Below are 17,740 nucleotides of genomic sequence, written 5' to 3' on the forward strand. Positions count from 1 at the left end.
TCTTATGCTCTGATCTTTTAAAATTTTTTAATTTTTATTTGTTTATTTGATAGAGCGAGCATACACAGGAGAGGCAGAGAGAAAGAGAATCTTAAGTAGACTCCACACCCAACATGGAGCCTGATGCGGGGCTGGCGCTCATAAACCATGAGATCATGACCTAAGCCCAAATCAGGAGTCCAGTGCTTAACCTACTGAGCCATCCAGGCACTGCACCCTTCTATAATCTTTTTTTTTTTTTTAATTTTTTTTAATATTTATTTATTTTTGAGAGAGAGACAGAGAGACAGAGCACAAGTTGGGGAGGTACAGAGAGAGGGAGACACAGAATCAGAAGCAGGCTCCAAGCTGTCAGCACAGAGCCCGATACAGGGCTCGAACCCACAAACCATGAGATCATGACCTGAGCTGAATACCTGAGCAGATACTCAACTGACTGAGCCATCCAGGCGCCCCTGCCCCCCCTCTATAATCTTAAAGTAACAGAATAGTTATTAAATTTCTGTGTAGAAGTTGAGATGTTTTGCATGTCAACCATTATGTTCATTTTTGATGATAATTTTTTTCAGGTACGAAATTTTATACTACAAAATAGGATCAGCATAATATAAATTTTAACTATTTTACTTAATTTTGTATTTGGTAGATCCCATTGAAGAAGAAGATGCAAATCTCCTCTTTGGTTCAGTGCAGGAATTACTGAAAGCAGCAGTTATGGCTGATGCAGATATTCTTTCAGAGACGTTTCAACTTCTGCTAAACTCTGCCAAGGACTTCAGTAAGAGACTGTGGGGCTTAGTCCCGGTCGGCTTGTATCTCCCGGCTCCTCCATTATATTGTCCTCAGCCAGCTATTCTTAGTGAAGTAAGCTTAGTTCTTAACCTTTTAATTAATTTAAAGTTGATTTTAGCCAAATTTTACAATAGACAACTTGATAATAATTATCAAGTTAGGAATGCAAGGTCTGAAGACAAACTTCCAGATCCTAGCTTTGCTGTTTATTAATTGTATAATCTTAAGCAATGTACTAAACTGTTTAAGTTTCCTTATCTGTAAAATGCAGATGATGATAGTACCTGTAATAATATTATTGTTAGGATTAAATGAGATATTCTGTAAAAGCTTTTACCTTAGGGCCTAGGACACATAGTACACATTCAATAAATATTAAAATTATTGCAATAATAAAACAAAATCAAGAGAGGATTCTCTATATGCAGGTTTTAAAAAAATAGATGTTTGTTTAGGGTAATAAATAATAAATGTCAGATTTTACAAGACCTACATTATTTTGGTCTTTTATTTACCTCATTGTCTTTGATTCTTTTGAAAGACTTCTTTTGATTTTTTTTTTTTTTAATTTGATCGGTCATTTTTTTCTCCTGCACTATTCAATTGATAGTTCTGTCATATAAACAGCAAGACAGTGTTCCTCTCAGGAACTTTTTCTCTGCTCTCACTAAAAATCACAACATTATAATTAGCTGGCTTTAAGATTTAAAGTATGAATGCAAATTATTTTAATGTTTGATTGATATTTTTAAGTGATTCTGGTATTGTTTCTTTACTGCGTACTGTTTTAGTATTAGCAGCCTCTATCTCTTACCTGGTTTTTTCTTTTCCTTTTTGAGTTTTTTCTTATATTGTTATTTGTTATATTTAAGGTTATATTTCAATAGGTTAAAAATATTTCATTTATTGATATTTCAAATGTAATATGTTATACATGGAAGAAATAAATAGTCCATTGTATTTCTTAATAATTCTCTTTTCTGTCACATCTGAGTCTTCAACACATTGGTTTAGAAATTAGGAATACCATTTAAGCTATTTTTGGAATAGCCTGTGCTGATATTAGTTTGAGTGGTTACTATCCTTAGTAGTGATTCGATTTATTATTTTGTTTTTATTAAAATAATCCTCAGTGGTAGGATTTCTCCTAAGTATCACTCTATATCAATTAGGACCCTTTGGACTGGGTATAATAGAAAACTTGGTAAGTTGGCTGGCATAATTAAGAAGCCCAGTTAAGTAGGGTAGCCTTTTGACTCAGTTATGCTACCACAGACTTGAGCTCTTTCTCTCTAGTTTATTTTCTAAGGTGGCAGTTTCAACTTAAGTCCATCTCTCTTTGTGGGAGCAGAATGGCTGCCAGCAGCTTCTAAGGATACCTTGTCCATGTCCAGAGGGAGAGAGAAGGGGAAAAACAAAAACAGTACAAGTATTTCTTCTCCAGCATTCCAGGCAAGGGTACTGGGAGTCACTCTTGGCTAGGGATAATGCAAAGTACATTTTGTAGCCCCTTAGGGCCTTCCCCTGAGAGCTGGGGAAGTATCAGCTCTCACTGAATCATATGGGCTATGTAGGGGAAGGGCAGATACTCCATTAAAAATTGAGTACTGTGAAGAAGTAACTGTGGTAGGATGATGGGGAAGCAAATGTTTAGATACTGTCTCATTCTCTAGAAACTAATTTTTAGCTACTGGCTTGTTAGTGTTTATTCAGCAAACGTTTGTTGGATCCTACTACATGCTGGACTTTATTCTATGCATTATGTTAATACAAAGATAGATGACAAGGTCTTTGCTTTTGAGTAGATCTCAGTATGGTGGGAAACATACATGAATCAGTACAGAATAATTTAGTGAAAATTGTCATGGATGTCTGAGCAAAGTGCCATAGTCACACACAACAGGAGAGCTTCACAGAGGGGCACATTGAAATATAAGGATTTTTCCAGGAATAGAAGGGAAAAGGCATTCTCCTTAAAAGGAGCCCTCTTTATAACATTCTACCAATGGAGTCTGGAGTGGTGGGCTTTAACTGCTTATAGGGGAAGACTTAGGCTTAGGGTCAATTTAGCCCTTTACATTATTTGAGATGAGAGAAATTTCTTTGACACTAGAAATAGCTATAGTTGAAATCTGAGGCCATCCCTCAAAATATCCTTCATAAATCTCCAGGAACATTCTAGTTTGAGAAGCACTATTTTTATTTTCACTGTAACATTTAAAATTTTCATATTACTATCTACTAAGAATCGATTGTTTTATTTTCTTTAGGAAGATGGTGATGATCTTCTTTTAAAAGCTGAAAAGGATAATCGCCAAAAGGTGTCTGGAATCCTTCAGCGTGTTCTCTTGCTTTTCCGGGCAGCTCGCTGTTCTTTTCCGGTAGCACAGTGGTACATCTTGCAGTTGAGATGGGCAAGAAAAGTCATGCAGAAGGTGTGGAGATGTCTCAGTCATTTATGTGCTATGCTATGTTAAACTATTTAAATATACTAATATTTATTAATATCTCCAAATATTTATAATCATGACATTTTCCCAAGGAATCCTATACTATGAATCAATAGATTTCAGGTTTGTTTATAATAAGCAACCTAGCCAGACTAAATTTTTTCTGCTGAAAGATAAGGACTCTGAACTGAGTCTCTTTGTTAGTCCCATCCTGTCTGACAATACAAAGTATAATATAGTAAGTTATATATAACTGGTAGTTAGATGTAGGTAGTTTCAGTTACTTTTTTTCTTTGTCCCACCATCATTGAAGATGTAAGCTCAGTTCAGGGTTTTCCCCGACTTCGCTCTGAAATACTATCTACTGTGTTCTGTGGGGACTAATGTGGGGTCAAGCCCTGGGAGGTTAGAGTTGGTTCTTGGCTGTGTGTTTCCTTTCAGTACTCTCCACCAGTTGGAGTCTCTCCCTTGCTATCTTCTGGGACGTGCAATTCAGTGTGATTCTGGGGCCATCATCCCCTTCCACACTGACTTCAGCTGAGTCGTAGTTGCGTTCTTACCTGATCAACAGTCAGATGGGACATTTGTTGGTATGTCCCTTCTCCAGCTGCACATCCTTTGTAGGCCAGTTGTCTGTCTCTGTGAAATGTGGAACTAAATATTATTAGCCCTAAATGTCTTTAATTTGGCCCTTGATTATGTTTAAAACAAGAATTTACTATTTTTGGTAGGAAACTTTAGACTTTGAGAAGTTACCAAGTTGTTTTTGAAAATTAGACTTTTTTTAGAGAGAACGATTTGTGAAATTTGCATACAGCTACTATAAAAATGTAAGATGAAACTGTACCCATTCTGTATCTTGTTATCCCAAAGTTGTTTTTAAAGTATGGCAAAGAGTTTTCCTGTATTATTGAAAGATTGGTTTTAATAGTTTCAAGGTCTGCTGAGCCTGATTATTTGTTATAGGAAACTTCATTTTAAAAATTATTTAAGTAAACAGTTTTCTACAATAAAGTTGTAATTAGATTTCCATTGAGGTTTTATCTTATGTACTAAATCCCAACAGTCATCTCATTTAATCTAGCTTTAATTAATGCAGCTAGCATAAAGACTGTGCAGATTCTCTTTTTTTTTTTTTTTTTTTTTTTTTTTCAACGTTTATTTATTTTTGGGACAGAGAGAGACAGAGCATGAACGGGGGAGGGACAGAGAGAGAGGGAGACACAGAATCGGAAACAGGCTCCAGGCTCCGAGCCATCAGCCCAGAGCCCGACGCGGGGCTCGAACTCACGGACCGCGAGATCGTGACCTGGCTGAAGTCGGACGCTTAACCGACTGCGCCACCCAGGCGCCCCTGCAGATTCTCTTAAAATTATCAACACAGCTAAAGACATTCCTCAGAGGAGTAACAGGCTGCAGACTAGGGCCTTTGGGTGTATAGTCATTGCCACTCTGACTGTCCAGTGCCCTGTTTGTCTTGCGGCTTACCTTTAAAGCTTGTTGTCAACCCCTCAGCTATACACACAAGTGACCTGTAAATTCCCTCTAATTCAGTCTTCCTAAAATACATCTGATAGTTTTATTGTTAGCCTGTGTATTTATTGACATTGGGAGAGGTGCCAAAGATGTGGAGATCCATTCTTAGAGAAGTATGTACAATATATAAGTGTATATACTTCTATATTCTCCTGTATTGCTGTTTTCTCTGCCTTTTTCATTTAGACTTTATTGGGCATATAATTTAACTACAGATTTAGTTGTAGTAAATTAATGTTTTCTAATTGGTGGGAATGGCGGAATACTTGTTGCTACCAAAATTATAAGGTCTTTATTCATGGAAGCAAAAAATCATGTTTCTCATGAAGTTCATACTAAAATGTGACCTGGAGTTGCAGGAATCTGAACAACTGATAGGGGCCAGACATCTGATTACAAGATGGCTCGTGCACATGGCTAAGAAGTTGGTGCTGGTTGTTGGCCAGAGGCGTCCCCTTGAGCAAGTGATCCAAAAGACAGCAAGGTGGAAGCTACAATGCCGTTATGATTTAATCCCAGAAATCCCATACAACCACTTCTGTATTCTGTTCGTTAGAAACTAGCTGGTCTAGGGGCACCTGGGTGGCTCAGTTGGTTTAGCGTCCGACTTTGGCTCGGGTCATGATCTCACAGTTCGTGGGTTCGAGCCCTGCCTCAGGCTCTGTGCTGACAACTCAGAGCCTGGAGCCTACTTTGCATTCTCTGTCTCCCTCTCTCTTCCCCTCCCCTGCTCATGCTCATGATCTCTCTCTCTCTCTCAAAAATAAATAAACAAAAAAACAATAAAAAAAAAGAAACTAGTTGGTCTAGTAGGGTCTACCCTCAAGGTGAGGGAAGTTAGGCTGTACCTTTGAAGGAATGAATTGTTAAGAATTTGTGGACATATTTTAAAACCATCATACCATTATACCAAAGTGAACAATAATTCTTTATTAATTCCAGTACCTGGTCCATAATAAAGTTACTCTGATTATTTTGAAAATGTCTTTTTTATAGATTTTTGAAATCAAGGTCCAACTGAAGTTAACCCATGTTTGATTATGAGATAATAGGAAGGACTATATTTTCAGGTCTGACACATAAGAATCAAAAGACTTAACCCAGGATCAAACTTTATACCAATAATTTCAAGGATATAGGTAACTAAAAGACACAGGTGAAACCTGGACTTACATTGCTCCCAAGATTTTTCTTGCTGTGGAAGGATGTGACCTGGCCTCTGTTTAACATCATGACACAAGAGAGAACTATATCACTTATTGAACATGTCCTTTTTATATCTCTTTAATTATATAGCTTGTGTGACATTTTCCAATGAGCCATACTCCATAAATCCATGCATTATAGATGTATTTATAATAACCAACCTAGCTAGGCTCTGTACATCTAGTAAATACCATTGTTTGACAAGAAGTCTGTCATTAGAATGCTTACAAGGGGATTTGACAAGATCCTGTCTTTGTAGAAATGAATAGAAGAGGGAGAAAATAGATTACAAGCCTGCCGCTAATCCTTTCATTTTTGGGTGTATGTCCCTTAGATTCCTTTCCTTTTATTCTATAGCAGTTTCCTTTAATTTCTTTTTCTTTTCTTGGTTTGTAGAGAAACTTGGTCATTTGTTCTGTACCGTATTCTGCATTTGTTTGATAGTTTATTCATTTAGTGTCATTTGACTTGTTCCTCTTTCCTTTTATTTCCTGTGAACTGGTAATTAAACTATATTCATTGAGATACAGAGGCTTGATCAGGTTCACATTTTCTTAGAAAAAGTTATGTAGGTAGGGACAACTGGGTGGCTCAGTTGGTTGAGACTCCGATTGTTGATTTCAGCTCAGATCATGATCCCAGGGTTGTAGGATAGAGCCCCACGTTGGGCTGTATGCTGAGCATGGAGCCTGATTAGGATTCTCTTTCTCAAATTAAAAGTAGACCTACCCTATGACCCAGAAATTGCACTACTAGGTTATTTATTCAAGGGATACAAGTATGCTGTTTTGAGGGCACACATGTACCCCAATGTTTATAGCAGCACTATCAACAATAGCCAAAGTATGGAAGAGCGCAAATGTCCATCAACAGATGAACAGATAAAGAAGATGTGGTATATATACACAATGGAGTATTACTTGGCAATCAAAAAGAACAAAATCTTGCCATTCGCAACTACGTGGATGGACTAGAGGGTATTATGCTAAGTGAAATTAGTCAGAGAAAGACAAATATCATATAACTTCATTCATATGAGGACTTTAAGACAAAGAACAGATGAACATAATGGAAGGGAAGCAAAAATAATATAAAAACAGGGAGGGGGGCAAAACAGAAGAGACTCTTAAAGGTGGAGAACAAACAGAGGGTTACTGGAGGGGTTGTGGGGGGTTGGGCTAAATGGGTAAGGGGCATTAAGGATTCTACTCCTGAAATCATTGTTGCACTATATACTAACTAACTTGGATGTAAATAAATAAATAAAGTAAAAAAAAAAAAAATTCTCTTTCTCTCTCCCTCTGCCCCTCTTCCCCCTCACACACACTCTCTCTCAAAAAAAAAAAAAAAAAAAAAAAAGTTATGTAGGTAGGTATACCTTTTGTCATATTTGTTTTTAGGTACTGCACATAGTTTTATTTTGAATGAGAGTTAGATGCTTAAATTTCTTTATTATACCTTTGGGGAAAGGACAAATAGCATCAAGTTCTATATAGGCAAAACTGAGTGACAGAAAAAATTGCCTACAACCTTCTTTTCTCTTTTGTGTTCTAACTTAGTGAATTTCTTGAATTAAATTTGTGAGTGGGGCACCTGGGTGGTTTAGTCAGTTAAGTATTCGACTCTTGATTTTGGCTCACGTCATGATCTCAGGGTTTGTGAGATCAAACCCCGCCATCAGGCCATGAGCTGACAGTGCGGAACCTGCTTTGGATTCTCTCTCTCTCTCTCTCTCTCTCTGTCCTTCCCCGTGCACATTTTTTTCTCTCTCTCTCTCAAAATAAACATTTAAATATATGAGCCAAGTTTCTGAAAGGATAGTTCATTTCAGAGATACTTTCTTACACAGTATAAGAACCATGCTGTATTTTTCATTCTCTATGGTTTATGTTACCTGTCTTGTTTGTTGCTTTATAGTTTCCTTAAAAATAGATTTAGATGACTGATAATTAACATATTCTATCATTCTTTCAGATTCGAATGAAAGGGTCCCTTCCTTCATTGAGTCCTTTCCCTGAGTCATTACTTAATTATTGTAAAGAAGGTGTAGCATTCTTTCGACCTGGAGCAACTGGAGACAGCAAGCTTGATGAAGTTTCCGTTAAAGCAATAGGTTTGTCCAAAATGAACTGCTTGCTTAGAAATTAGGCCTAAATATTGATAATGATATAATTTGCACTTGGTTTGGTGAAGTTTCTATACAGTGTAATATTACGCTGGCAATGAAAAGATATGTGTGTGTAACCACCGTGGAAAGGTATCCAGGATACATTAAGTGAAAAGAAGAGCTAGTTTCAAAACAGCGTGCATAGTATAATTATATATATATATTTGTGTACTTGTATTGCTTTTAGTAAAAACATTGTTCAATAATGGAAAGTATGTTTCTAGTATTAAAAAATTTTAAACTTAAATGCCTATCATAAATGATTTTCCAAATAAATGAGCTGTACAGTATTAAGTAGAGCTATGTGTATTGGCTTTGAACATTATCTACAATATACTATGAAGTTTAAAGCAAGTAAACTACTAGAGTAATTTATTTACTCTAGTAAATAGAGCAAGTTATTTATTCTAAAACTGTTTTCAATATTTTCATGCAACTGACATGCGTGAAATACTCTAGAATAATGTGCATAAAAATTATGAAAGGATTTCCATGACTTTTATTTAAGGTGTTGGCAATGAGCATATGTTTGTTTCATAATCAACAAAATAAAGACATTGGTTCTGGAAAAACAAATACCCGGCAGAGGTGAAGTTGTTATAATAGTAATGTACATACTAATCCAATCTTTTATATTTGTATCCCTGGTTTAGGTTGCTTCAGAGAACTTTGTGCTTTGTGTTGGATGCTACATGTTCGTGATAAGTTATCCTATAGTTGCAGGCAATATCAGAAAGCAAGAGAAAATGTGGAGAGGAAAAAGGTATTTACCTACACAAGAATAAGAAAAATGAACAAACATTACTTGGGAAATTACTGCTTGATAGAAGGTTTTATTGTTTTCTGACAAACTTTCTTTTGAACTCATCCTGATCTATCCATCTAAAGTGAAAAGGAAATGTATTTCTCAATACCCATTTAGGACGTCGAAGTGGAGTTTGATTCTTGTATGGTTGAGCACGGTCTCAGTGCAGTGGAGTGGGCACACAGAATGCTGCCCTTTTCTCGGTTTTCTAATATTGAAGAACTTATTCAGGATCTAATTTTGAGCCTTATTGGGGAACTGCCACCAATCAGAAAGGTAATGTGAATGTAGGTGAAAAAAACTAAATGAAAATCAGAGACATTAAAGGATTTTTACTTTATTTTAATTAAAAATGATGTTGCTCATGAAACTCTTTTTTTAATTTTTCTGAAGGTAGCAGAAATTTTTGTGAAAGCATTTCCCAATCCTGAGGACATAAGGGTTCCTTTAAGAGAAAAATATCACTGTCTTCAACAGAGACTCAGACACTGTGTTGTGAAAGGTAGTATTTGTCATGTCTTAGATATCTGGTAGATAAATTGCTGAAGATTCCTCGGAAGGCATGTAGTTTCTAGTGCTTATGTTTTTATGCAGTTCTCCTTTCCTTGAAGATAGTGTAAGAAGGCAGAAAGAAGCACTCCTCTATTACTGAAGCACCAGTTTTGCTTTGGAACCAGATAAAGATGACTTCATGTCATGGTTCTGTCAGTTAATGACTGTGTGACTATAGGCAAGTTGCCCAGTCTCTCTGAGCTCCATTTCTTTATATGTAAAACGGGTGTATTATTACCTACTTTATGGATGTGTATTAAAAGAGGGTTAAATAAGGTAAAATATATAAAATAAGCATACAGTACTTTGCGTAAGGCAGATATTTTGTTGAAAACTAGTATTCTTCTTCCTTCTAATTTTATCCTATACATTCAACATGCCTTTGTGGAAAATTTTTTTTATTGTGGTTAAAACATACGTAATATAAAATTTAATATTTTAAGTGTACAATTCAGTGACATTAACTACATTCATAATGTGGAAATTTTTAAAGAATTCAAATTACCTTTTTTTAATAACTTAATCTAGTATTTAAGTCTAGTTATGTCCTATGATCATACATTATTGCATTAATATATTTGTGGTTTATATTTTTCTTAAGACTTTCTTGGCATTCTCTAAAATGTATAGTGTATACATTTTATATATATGTTAATGTATAATAATGTTTAAACTTTTTTCTGCAGCCTTGAAAAACTTACATTCCTATTTCCCACTATTTGAAGTGAAAAAGGTGTCCTTGTTTCTTTGACTAAAATTATACTCATTTTCTCTTATTCACCACTCTTGGGAATGAAAAAATAGTAGTGATTCTTTTTATAATTATCTGTCTGATTTTTTAAATAGTTAAGTTACTTCTTAATTTTTTGTTTTCCAGAGCACATGTTTTTATGGAGTCTGGGCTCTGTCCCTTTTATTGTTCTTTAATGGACCTTCTCTAACTTCTGCAATTCTACCTTAAAATATGCACCATAGCTTTCTGACAAATACAAAGCATGCTCTGTAAGAATGTGGAAATGAGTCTTAGTCATCAGTTGGATTCCATGTTCCCAGGAGGGACTGGAATTGGGTCCCCTTCTGTCTTTTTAAAATTTTTTTTAAATGTTTTTAAATTTATTTTGAGAGAGAGACAGAGAGAGTGAGTGTGGGAGAGGCAGAGAGAGAGAGAAGGGGAGGGGAATCTCAAGCAGGTTCCATGCCATCAGTACAGAGCTGGATGAGAGGCTCGAACTCATGGAACTCATGAATGGTGAGATCATGACCTGAGCCAAAACTAAGAGACACTTAACCAACTGAGCTACCCAGGTGCCCCAGGTCCCTTTGTGTCTTGAGTTGAAACATTTTAATGTGTTGTAATAAGGCTTTTTGTTTTTTTCTTTATAGGTCCCCAAACTGAGGAAATGATGTCTGTTATTATGCATTCTGTTCATAAAGTGAGAGTGAAAGCCCTAAAACGTGTGCAAAGAAATATAGGTTCTTTTGAAATGAATATCTGGGAACCAATTGAAGAAGAAAAACCAGCTGAGGTTCTGGGTTTTGATAGGTTTTCCCTAGGAACTAGTTTGAGCAGGAGCACACTCACAGAACTGGGGAATTCTCTAGTCCACAGTGATGCAGATACAGCAGATACCTTCTCTGAAGCATTGTCAGTTGAAGAAAAAAGTAGGATACATTTCTCTAAAAGGTACAGTTGAGATGTCTTAATAGTAAGCATTCACTTCCTTTGGAAAAAAATATTTTCAGCAGTTCACGCAACAGATGAGTTGATTTCTTGTCCCAGAAACCTCACTGATTGCAGTGTTAACAATATGAATGATAAGTGCTACCTTCCTTTACTCACAAGAATATTAGGAGTGTAAAATGAAACTATATATTTGAAAGTTTATTTAAAATATTATTGAGATATGAAATAATTTTGCTACCTGATAGTATAAAATCAGGTAAGTAGATGAAATTGTAGAGTTCACTGGGAGGCTTTTACTGTTTTTAGTAATCTTCAGATTTAAATAGTTTAAAATTATTGGGTTAGCTATATTATTTTTAAGGGATTCCAGGGAAAGAAATTGCACGTTCATCTTTGAAACTTGTCTATAAATTGTTGAGAAATTCTTATCATTTAAACCTCTATTACTCTAGCTAGATTTTTTCTTTATAATTCCATTATCTGCAATGAAGTTTATCCTTCCCATGACTGAAAGACTAAGTAATCAGCCATAATCTTGTTTAAATGAAATAACTTTATCGACTCTAAATATAAGCATCTGCTTAAACCATGCCTCATAGTATTAGAAATGGTGTGCTTGTTTCACCAGACGATTTCAGTGTTAGCACAGGAATACAATGGCGGCTGCTTGTTGTGCCTTCTTAATAAGAGACATAGACCTCCAGCCCAGGTGCCTAACACGAGCCCTTTCTTTCCCTTATTGAGGGAACTAGGAATCTGTTCTTCCCTAAGGACCATGGTTAAAGGAAACAGATTTAAAAGGAATTGTGACCCAATGCTAATATCATCTTCGATGGGGAAAAACTGAGAGCATTGCCTTAAGGTCAGGAACAAGACAGGGATGTCCACTCTCACCACTGTTATTCAACATAGTATTGGAAGTCTTAGCCTCTGCAATCAGACAACACAAAGAAATAAAAGGCATCCAAATCGGCCAGGAGGAGGTCAAGCTTTCACTCTTTGCAGATGACATGATACTCTATATGGAAAACCCAAAAGATTCCACCAAAAAACTGCCAGAACTGATTCATGAATTCAGCAAAGTTGCAGGAAAGAAAATCAATGCACAGAAATCGGTTGCATTCCTATACACCAACAATGAAGTGACAGAGAAATCAAGGAATCAATCCCATTTACAGTTGCACAAAAAACCATAAAATACCTAGGAATAAATCTAACCAAAGAGGTGAAAAATCTATACACTGAAAACTATAGAAAGCTTATGAAAGAAAATTGAAGAAGACACAAAAAAACGGAAAAAGATTCCATGCTCCTGGATAGGAAGAACAAATATTGTTAAAATGTCGATACTACCCAAAGCAATCTACATATTCAATGTAATCCCTATCAAAGTAACACCAGCATTCTTCACAGAGCTAGAACAAATAATTCTAAAATTTGTATGGAACCAGAAAAGACCCTGAATAGCCAAAGCAATCTTGAAAAAGAAAACCAAAGCAGGAGGCATCACAATCCCAGACTTCAAGCTATACTACAAAGCTGTAATCATCAAGACAGTATGGTACTGGCACGAGAACAGACACTCAGATCAGTGGAACAGAATACAGAACCCAGAAATGGACCCACAAATGTATAGCCAACTAATCTTTGTCAAAGCAGGGAAGAATATCCAGTGGACTGAAGACAGTCTCTTCAGCAAGTGGTGCTGGGAAAACTGGACAGCGACATGCAGAAGAATGAACCTGGACCACTTTCTTACACCATACATAAACTCAAAATGGATGAAAGACCTCAGTGTAAGACAGGAAGCCATCAAAACCCTCGAGAAAGCAGGCAAAAACCTCTTTGATCTTGCCTGCAGCAACTTCTTACTCAACACATCTCCAGAGGCAAGGGAAACAAAAACAAAAATGAACTGCTGGGACCTCATCAAAATAAAAAGCTTCTGCACAGCGAAGGAAACAATCAGCAAAACTAAAAGACAACTGACAGAATGGGAGAAGATATTTGCAAATGACATATCAGATAAAGGCTTAGTATCTAAAATCTATAAAGAACTTATCAAACTCCACACCCAAAAAACAGATAATCCAGTGAAGAAATGGATGAAAGACATGAATAGACACTTCTCCAAGGAAGACATCCAGATGGCCAAGAGACACATGAAAAAATGCTCAACATCACTCATCATCAGGGAAATACAAATCAAAACCACCATGAGATACCCACCTTACACCTGTCAGAATGGCTAACATTAACAACTTAGGCAACAACAGATGTTGGTGAGGATGCGGAGAAAAAGGATCTCTTTTTGCGTTTGTTGGTGGCAATGCAAGCTGGTGCAGCCACTCTGGAAAACAGTGTGGAGGTTCCTCAAAAAACTAAAAAGAGAACTACCCTACGACCCAGGATTTGCACTACTAGGCATTTATCCAAGGGATATAGGTGTGCTGTTTCGAAGGGACACATGCACCCCAATGTTTATAGCAGCACTGTCAACAATAGCCAAAGTATGGAAAGAGCCCAGATGTCCCTTGATGGATGAATGGATAAAGAAAATGTGGTGTGTGTGTATATATATATGTGTGTGTGTGTGTATATATATATACACACACATACACAATGGAGTATTACTCGGCAATCAAAAAGAATGAAATCTTGCCATTTGCAACTATGTGGATGGAACTAGAGGGTATTATGCTAAGTGAAATTAGTCAGAGAAAGACAAGTGTCATATGACTTCACTCATATGAGGACTTTAAGAGACAAAACAGATGAACATAAAGGAAGGGAAATAAAAATATTATAAAAACAGGGAGGGGGACAAAACAGAAGAGATTCATCAGTATGGGGAACAAACTGAGGGTTGCTGGAGGGATTGTGGGAGAGGGGATGGGCCAAATGGGTAAGGGGCATTAAGGAATCTACTCCTGAAATCTTTATTTCACTATATGCCAACTAATTTGGATGTAAATTTTATTTTATTTTTTTATTTTTTTATTTTTGTGTGTGTGTATTTTTTTAATTTTTTTTTAATATATGAAATTTATTGTCAAATTGATTTCCATACAACACCCAGTGCTCATCCCAAAAGGTGCCCTCCTCAATACCCATCACCCACCCTCCCCTCCCTTCCACCCCCCATCAACCCTCAGTTTGTTCTCAGTTTTTAACAGTCTCTTATGCTTTGGCTCTCTCCCACTCTAACCTCTTTTTTTTTTTTTTTCCTTCCCCTCCCCCCATGGGTTTCTGTTAAGTTTCTCAGGATCCACATAAGAGTGAAACCATATGGTATCTGTCTTTCTCTGTATGGCTTATTTCACTTAGCATCACACTCTCCAGTTCCATCCACGTTGCTACAAAAGGCCATATTTCATTTTTTCTCATTGCCACGTAGTATTCCATTGTGTATATAAACCACAATTTCTTTATCCATTCATCAGTTGATGGATATAAATTTTAAAAAATTAAAAATAAAATTAAAAAATAAAAGTAATTATGATTGGCAGTTAAAATGTTCGCCTAGCAGGTTTAATAGCAGTAGAAAGTTTAGAAAAAATGCCCAACTCTTGTGTAGTAAAGAGTCTTGAAGGCATTCCCGCTTGTTGTACCTTGTACAGGGGGAGCTGAAAGGTGCAGATGCAAAAAACAAGAAACCATAAATTAGGATGTATGTTGGTGGCTTGTGATTTCTGTTGACTTTGGATTCCTAAATTCTCACTTGTTAGAGGACCTTTTTGTTTTTTTCAAAAATTCATGTTTTTAAAAGTGAAATTTCTGTGAACACATTTCAGTCTTTTTTAACTCAAATTTCCCCTTTTGATATTTTGTTTTATTTTTTCACTAAGAATGTTCAGCTCTAGTCAACACTTAGAGATCATTTAATCTAACCCCCTCATTTGAAAGATACGTAATTGAGGCATTAAAATATATATATATAATTCAGTCACGGAGAGAATTTTCATTGTCAATTCTAACATCCGTTTTTGCTATTAAATAATCTTTAATTTTGTCTTTTTCAATTTTGTTTTGCTGTAGAAATGCCCCAAATCACATGGAATTAAAATTGATTAGTAAGCCCAAGGAAAAAAAGAAGATATGTAATCAGAAAGAAAATCTTGAAAGAAAAGATCATGAAAAGCTATTACAAAATGCACTGCCTGTAATTGGTGTTTGGGAATTTGAACGTGATGATGATGAATATATTAAATTCCTTGATCTCTTCTTGAGTTATGTTCTTGAAAGAGACCTACTTGATTCTAAGGATCCTGGCATTCCATTTCTAACCAGTTTTTCTGGACATCTTAGAGAATATGAACTTAATTCTTTACTTTTTGATGTACATACAACATTAAAACGACGTCGAAGCAAAACCAAAAGCCAAAATGTGTTTAGAGCTGGCTCTTGTTTTGTTGTTGCTCCTGAGTTATATGAATCTGAAAAGCCAGAAAACCAAGCACTTTCAGCTTCAGTACTGGATCAAGGAATCAGGTCATTTTTAGAGACCCCTTTGAATGAAGTCAATAAAATTGAAGGGACAAGTGGATTGTTCGGTTTAAAACAAAAGTCAGTTTACAGAACACAAGATGACAGTTCAGGGAAACCTTTAGTCCAGAGATTGTCGAACCATATGTTTTGGACTCCCAAGACCGACAAAACTGGAAGATGTATTTTCAAAGCAGTTCAATGCAGTGATATTAACCCTCAAGAAGATCTTCCTTTAGCACTAAATAACACATTTGGCAGTATAAGAAAGCTGCTGGAATGGATGATAAGGTGGTCTGACAGAAGACTGCTCTGTGATCCTAGTCTCACTGAGTTATCCTGTGAGTATAGCCCCGTCATTCGTGTAAAGACCTCTACAGCTGCCATTCTTACATCATTGTGGCTTTTGGAACAACCCTATTTTGCTACATATAAGGCAAAAAATGCCATTTTTAAGGTAAGTCCTTGAATTCTTTATTGCATACAAATGAGAATTCTCATTGTAGATTGAAACTATTTTTATATTTCTCCATCTATTAAAGAATCACCGAGCAACAAGTTAATGACACTGTTAATTATATAATCTGCATCATCAGATTTTTTTTTTCTTCAAGTGATTCTTTTAATTCTTAAAAATAATTAGGGTAAATGTGTTTTCAAAGAGGCTTTGAGGTTTTGAGGTTTTATGTGTGTTTATAAAAAAAAGGAGGAAAAAAGAGATAATTTTAAGTGATACTACAGGTGGTATAACATTTATATTCTTTCTCTTTAAAGTTTCAGGTTTGGTTCAGGTGAAGAAGGGGTAGGCAGCTACACAGTTTCTATTACTGTAGTCTCATCATATACATTAAGGGATCATTTTTCTTATAGTCTTGGCCAGAAGTTGGAGAACCAAACCGGGGAAGGCAGATAGGTTTCAGTAGAGAAGTTAGTGCTTATTAGTTATTTTTTCTTTTCTCTACTCAATGGTAACTGGAAGGCTGCTGTTTTAACCTGTTTGTGAAGACAAATATTTTTATGTAAATATGATTGAGTGATTGTTATTGCACTGGAAAAAAACTACAGAGGTGAATTTTTTGGAAAACAAATTTATGTTTGTTATAGTTGTTATAGTTGGGAAATGGACTTTTTTAATATTTGGAAGATTCCATAGTTTCTAATTTTTCCTGTTTTGTTCCCCTCAGTTTTATTGAGGTATGATTGACAAAATTATAAGATATTTAAAGTATGTATTGTGATGATTTAATATGCATATGCATAATAAAAGGATTCCCCTCATCTGGTTAACACATTCAACACCTCACATACTTTGTGTGTGTGTGGGGGGGGGTGGGGCATATAAGTTCTACTGTCTTAGCAAATTTGACATATAAGTTCTACTCTCTCAGCAAAATTCTATAATGTGGTGTTGTGAACTATAGTTACTATGATACTGCATTAGCTCCTCAGACCTTATTTACCTTACAACTGAAAGGTTGTGTAGGCATACTTAGTTTTATTGCACTTTGCTTTATTGCACTTTGCAGATACCATGTTTTTTACAAATTGAAGATTTGTGGCATTGAGCATTGAGCAAATCTGTCTGCATCATTTTCTAACAGCATTTGCTCACTTCATGTCTCTGTGTCACATTTTGGTAATTCTTGCAATATTTTAAACTCTTTCATTGTCCTCATATTTGTTATGGTGATTTATGACCAATGATCTTTAAAAAAAAATTTTTTTTAACATTTATTTTTGAGACAGAGAGAGACAGAGCATGAACGGGGGAGGGTCAGAGAGAGAGAGACACAGAATCTGAAACAGGCTCCAGGCTCTGAGCTGTCAGCACAGAGCCCCACACGGGGCTCGAGCTCATGGACCGCGAGATCATGACCTGAGCTGCAGTCAGACACTTAACTGCCTGAGTCACCCAGGCACCCCTGACCAATGATCTTTGATGTTACTATGGTAATTGCTTTGGAGTACCACAAACCATGCCTATTTTAGATGGTGAACTTTATCAATAAATGTGTGTGATTTGACTCTACCACCAACTGGCTGTTCCCCCATCTCTCTCTCTC

The 17,740-nt window shown here is 36.1% G+C and overlaps 1 protein-coding gene across 6 annotated transcripts in view; it reads left to right on the top strand.

The window, feature by feature from the left end:
- The window catches only part of CPLANE1 (ciliogenesis and planar polarity effector 1), a 139,910-nt gene that overhangs the window by 42,870 nt on the left and 79,300 nt on the right, over positions 1–17,740 (top strand). For all 6 annotated transcript variants that reach the window (XM_042951784.1, XM_042951815.1, XM_042951823.1 and 3 more), the window contains exons 19-26: positions 647–864; positions 3,063–3,227; positions 7,959–8,097; positions 8,805–8,914; positions 9,074–9,232; positions 9,350–9,458; positions 10,892–11,192; positions 15,231–16,134. In XM_042951784.1, the coding sequence (XP_042807718.1) occupies positions 647–864; positions 3,063–3,227; positions 7,959–8,097; positions 8,805–8,914; positions 9,074–9,232; positions 9,350–9,458; positions 10,892–11,192; positions 15,231–16,134 (2,105 nt within the window). The remainder of the gene's footprint in view (positions 1–646; positions 865–3,062; positions 3,228–7,958; positions 8,098–8,804; positions 8,915–9,073; positions 9,233–9,349; positions 9,459–10,891; positions 11,193–15,230; positions 16,135–17,740) is intronic.

The sequence above is a fragment of the Panthera leo genome, chromosome A1, assembly GCF_018350215.1.
Source record: "Panthera leo isolate Ple1 chromosome A1, P.leo_Ple1_pat1.1, whole genome shotgun sequence".
Taxonomy (NCBI): Eukaryota; Metazoa; Chordata; class Mammalia; order Carnivora; family Felidae; genus Panthera; species Panthera leo.